Raw genomic sequence first — 5,155 nt, 5'->3', positions numbered from 1 at the left:
AATCTACATTTTTTCCTGAATTAAAACTTTTTTTTGTACAATTTCCGTCATCTTGAAATGTTTTGTCACATTTGGTTTCATGTAATGTGATTCGGGTCTTTAAAAAAAAGGAATTTTCTCAAATTTTACTTAGTGCGCTCCCCCATCATAATAATAATATAAACTTGGTCTTCACTTCATTGTGAATATCATTTTTGGTGTTGGGCTAATTTACAGCTTCTTATACCAATACAGATAGTGTTCACCGTCTTCCACCATCAATTCGTCAACGCCGACCGGTGCGATCAATTGATTTCCTGGTGGATTACTCGGATCGGGAAGTTCGGGCAAACGATACAGCAGCCAATAGTTGTATCTATGCAAGCAAAATATCTCCATTTTTCACAACGAAATTTTCATCAAAATATGGCGACCGTGCTGGTCAAATGGTAAATCACAACCTACCCTCTAGGTTCTTCCTTTTTGCCAGCCAACGTATGCACATAATGTCCATTCGGCCATTCTCGAGCCTCAAAGCCGAATCGCGGGTCTATGTCAGCTGCTTGAGTCATAGCTCGGAAGAAGCTCGTATTTTTGGGTGATATTAACGATAGTGAGTATGCTTCGGTCACATTTGTTCCCACCCATAGAGTGTATGTGTAAGATATGTTACGGCCTTCAGATTCTTCAGCTGATGATGCAAGTCCAACGGGAGCAGCCAGTTTCGGTTCACCATTTTCTGAAAACATTTTGTTGTTTCATTTCTCTATCATTGAGGATCTCCGTGTTCGTATCCTTATTTGATTTTAAACTCACCCGATGGATTGTCATTAGTTTCTCGGATCACATGGTCACATTGCAGCGCTCTGACAGCACCCAAACCTTTCCATCCAAGAGCTAAAATTATATCAGCCGTTAACCCGATTCCAATGCTCGCATCCTGGCCATCTTTCAATGGCTCCTCAGTCCATCCTCCATCCGGTCGTTGTCGTGCTAGAATCCACTTCGATGCAGCAGATCGATTCCACGGACCAGCGGGATCGGATTCTAAATCTTGTAGAGCCTGCATTGCTAATGCCGTACTACGTAACGATCCGAAGCTACCGCGTGGACCTTGAAGGCCAGCTAAACCTCTAGCAGGCCGACGAACAAAATGTTGTAAATGACGATGACGGTGATCGGTTACTATGCACCTTAGTGCCAGTATGACCATTGCTATAGTGTCTAGTTTTGACAAAACCATCATCAGTTGAGGCCACAAATACGAAATTTCTATAAATTAATCTTACCAACACTTTGATCCGTTACGCCGCTCGCAATGTCTAGCAATCTGCGGATCTGTCGTTTCCGAACATGTGCCGCAGAACTACAAGCCGCCAGAGTAGTTAATGCAAATTCTTGATCCTGCAATTCCGAACTTGGATTTCTTATCTGTGTCGATTGGTTTGGTTCAGATTTGTTGTATACCTGAACGGGTTCATGATGTTGCAACAATGCCACCATATCATGACCATTGAATCGCTTCGGATCTTTGCACAACGAACCCAAGGCTAACACATATCGAGCAAGTTTATCAGGATTGATTGGTTTCGGTAGCGTATGGTGTCGATCCAACAAGGAAAGAATCTCAATTTCCATCTGTTTTACTGATAGCAAGTCTTCAAGACCTTGAATTACTTGCAGATGCCCGTCGGCGTCAGGAGAATCCCATACGCCAGATAGCTGAAATGATTTTTTATAACCGGATTGGTTTGTCTCGTTTGATTGAAGCCGTTCGCCCCAACCTTGGTACATTATTAACTTACCTCTTTAGCCAATATTACCATGTGGGTATCATTTTCCCAACCATAGTCCGACGAACGTTTTTCTTTTAACCAGTCTAATGCTCTCTGTATGCCTTCGCTTTCTTTTTTGTCTGGGCCTGCCGATCCAATAATTTCGTGCTCAATTAGAGTTGTTTCGGATGGCGCTTCTACAATATCCGACTGAGGTGCAGTTGAAATGGACACCGTCGATGGTTGTGATGGAGATAGACTTATTGCAAGTGAATCTAATGTTGTGCCAGGTAGTGTGGTGGTATTTTGATGTTGAGTTGTCGACTGCTGCACTGTTGTTGATGATGTAATTGATGAGGATAATGCGGATGACGATGATGGATACGTCGCTGCTGTCGTTGTTGTGGTAGTGGTTGAGGGTGTTGACTGTTTCTCCGTTGAAGCAAATACTGTTCGTGGAGTTAGGGAATTAGTGAATTCGAATTGCTATTCTTTAAGGATTCAAAATTACTGGTCGAGAAAATTGATACATGTTCTGCTGCTAATGATCCAGTTATACACAGAACAGAGACTACTGTAAGAGTTATACGGTTTCTATGCTCCATTGTAATTTATCTGCAAACAAGAAATAATCGTTAAACCATGGGAAAGGTCGTCTTTTAAGGCAAGCTGAAGTTTACAAAAAATTGTTTTATTTCGTATTCAACCCGAACCCGAGTTAAAACCTGAAATTTTCGGTAAGGCAAGTTAGGTTCGGGTGAAGACCGAAATTGAAAATATATTTTCAGGTCGGGTTCGGATTGAACCATTTCCGGTTAAGGTTGAACCCGAAATTGAAAATTCAGGATTAGGTTCCGTCTATTACTTATAAAATTAGGTAAGTTTCTGAAGTCCCATAACAGTTTCGAGGTGTCGTCAAATATTGACCAGTTCCACGGATCACATGCGGGTACCACTTCTTACCAAAAATTTTTGTTTAAACGAAAATGAGCTGCAGTAAGATGAAAGATGTACGTAACCGAGAAATTTCGATATTTGACTGGAATCGATGCACGATGGTTTTGCTTTAAAAAAATCCCTAAAAAGAAGTTCAGTCCAAACCTACCACAACCAGCTACCAAAGTTATTTGAAAGTAAAATGAATTATTTTGTTAAATCGATTGGAAATAACGTCTGATGAATCAGTTCTGGCAAATACTTAGTTCCGACACTACGTATTTGAGTGGAAGACCCAGCCAAAGCACGTTCCCACAAAATATATTTTACTATATTTAGAAGTAACGAAGAGTAAAGTTCACCTGCAGCACATTTCTAAAAATAGCTGAGCAATAAATCTAGCTTTTCCCATGCATTTATGTCAACATGTAGAACGACATCAAAATTATATTTCCAAATGTACTTGAAATTGATTTCGTGATAAAGCTTTTACGTTTGCATTGCAAATTCAGCATTCAATCGATAATTTTATGATAATAATTACATCCTATATTTTCTTCATCAGCTGTTTAATCATTTCAACAGAAATCACTTTTCAGACAAAAAAAAATTGAAACCAATAGTCCATGGTAGGATGAACACGAAAGAGCTTTGACCTCTCGTAAACAGCAAGCATATCACCAACAGAATTATATCGTCTATTCCTTCTTTTGGTATAAGTATTTTCAATAGGGAATAGGAATAGTAGATTACATTGGATGCTGCGAAAGTTATTCATTCCATCAGGTAACAGTTTTGTGATAAAAGCCAATTCACAAGTGTTTTTGTACAACAAGCTCTAGTGTCTTTTCGACAAGTGTATAGTTTGTATATCCCACCCGAAGGCGGTGTATAATGGATCATAATGGATCACTATAAAATGGTCAATTTCGCATGGGACACACAAAAAAATCTTTTACTTCAATTGCTTTAACAAAAAAATTGTCTATATAAGATCACAACAGCCAGAGTTTTTCTATAATTTTGGTCATTTCACTGTCGATAACAGATGACACGTTCAGTAGATTTTGAGCTAACTCTAACTTATTTCTATTGTCGATCGACAAAAAATCCACTGCTTTTCCTTTGTTCATAATCTATAGACAAGTACGTTTGTTTGGCGCCGACAACAGCGGTGCAAAGAAATTAATTTTAATCACATTCTAAAATGTCTCTCTGTGGTGTTGTCTATACAATATATTATTACCTAAACCACCAGTCAGGCGTTCAACTACCGTGAACCCGAATGTTGCGTCAAAAATCAATAAAATAAAATATTATAAAACCACAATATCATATTGTGTGCGTCGTCGGCGAATCCGTTTTGTGTATACATCGTAAATATAAATAAATTTAAAAAGCAATCCCCAAACTAATCGATTTCAATTCATGTAACATGCGATATGCTAGTGATAGATTTGGTTAAAATGAATGGCTACATACTATGGTATATGTATATGTCCAACAGTATAGAATGTGGAAACGGTAGACAATAAAAAAAGACAATAACAATGAAGTAGAGGTAAGTTACCCGTTCCATTTTTCATTCTTTTAAATTCGATTTTCTTTCCTGGTAAACAAAATACCACGATGACCGTTTCACGTTACATTTAAAGATTTAGATCAATGTTTGAAATTTACAAAAAGAAACAAAGAAATGAACAGCGAAAACGTAGGCAATTAGTCTAAAAATCCACCCACAGAAGACAAAATCGTTTCCTTGATGTGACGGTATATTTTCCGGAAGCGGAAACGGTAGACTCTACTCAAATATTTGATGAATTTGGAAAATTATTAAATTTTTCGGAAGAGAATGTTAACAAATAGGAATGTTACATTCAATTAAAAAGCGGCCATGGTCCATTTAGACATTACATAATATTTTGGAAACATCCTTGACAAAAGGAACGGATCGACAAAAAAAAACCAATTAAGCGAACTTACATCAATCGACTGAGGTGTGAAACAATAGACTCAGTGTCGTCTAAATAGTAGTCCCAATTACTTTTCACAAGCACAGTGTATGCACCTAAAGTTTCTTTGTACCAGTGTCCGACTGCCGTAAGTCCTCCGGTTAAGAAAAATTCGGAACAAAAAGTCAAAATAAAAACTATCACCAAATTCTAGCTACCAACACCGTATGTTTTTCCTTCTACTGTTTATGTAACACTTAATATTACAATGTCAAATCAACATTGTCCAAAGAAAAGTTATTTCCACAACACCAGCCGTTAGAACACACAATTGGAAAATGTTACCAATTTTTTTTACATTGAAACAAACGGACAGGAAATTTTAATTTGTTTTTATATTGAAAATAAAATAATTTGCCTCAATCACGACCGCACACACACTGATTGCATAAATTTTATTTGTCACTCGGTAGTTGAAAGGCGACTGTTTGTCGAAGACACTGATGGTTGCAT

General features: G+C 37.9%; 1 protein-coding gene across 2 annotated transcripts; it reads right to left on the bottom strand.

The window, feature by feature from the left end:
- Nucleotides 1–5,155, bottom strand: LOC119073938 (uncharacterized protein CG3556). Of its 2 annotated transcripts, XM_037179824.1 has the most exons (8): nucleotides 4,674–5,155; nucleotides 2,266–2,369; nucleotides 1,785–2,203; nucleotides 1,447–1,701; nucleotides 1,269–1,383; nucleotides 796–1,203; nucleotides 445–718; nucleotides 1–355 (listed from the first exon to the last, which is right to left on the bottom strand). In XM_037179824.1, exons 2-8 carry the CDS (start codon nucleotides 2,357–2,359, stop codon nucleotides 211–213), a joined length of 1,710 nt encoding a protein of 569 aa, XP_037035719.1. In that variant the 5' UTR covers nucleotides 2,360–2,369; nucleotides 4,674–5,155; the 3' UTR covers nucleotides 1–210. The 2 variants fall into 2 exon arrangements, with proteins under 2 accessions (XP_037035719.1, XP_037035711.1); XM_037179816.1 differs by having other exon boundaries at nucleotides 1,269–1,701; nucleotides 4,674–5,130.

The sequence above is a fragment of the Bradysia coprophila genome, chromosome II, assembly GCF_014529535.1.
Source record: "Bradysia coprophila strain Holo2 chromosome II, BU_Bcop_v1, whole genome shotgun sequence".
Taxonomy (NCBI): Eukaryota; Metazoa; Arthropoda; class Insecta; order Diptera; family Sciaridae; genus Bradysia; species Bradysia coprophila.
Note: the sequence above shows the minus strand (reverse complement) of the source record. Positions and strands in the feature narration are given on the sequence as shown.

Bases quoted from the DNA above. Each gene is read 5' to 3' on its own strand.
- LOC119073938 (XM_037179816.1), bottom strand. From the start codon at position 2,359: ATGGAGCATAGAAACCGTATAACTCTTACAGTAGTCTCTGTTCTGTGT. The intron at 1,702-1,784 runs GTAAGTTAATAA...AAATCATTTCAG, and splicing joins TGGTAATATTGGCTAAAGAG to CTATCTGGCGTATGGGATTC. The intron at 356-444 runs GTAGGTTGTGAT...TTGCTTGCATAG, and splicing joins AAAAAGGAAGAACCTAGAGG to ATACAACTATTGGCTGCTGT.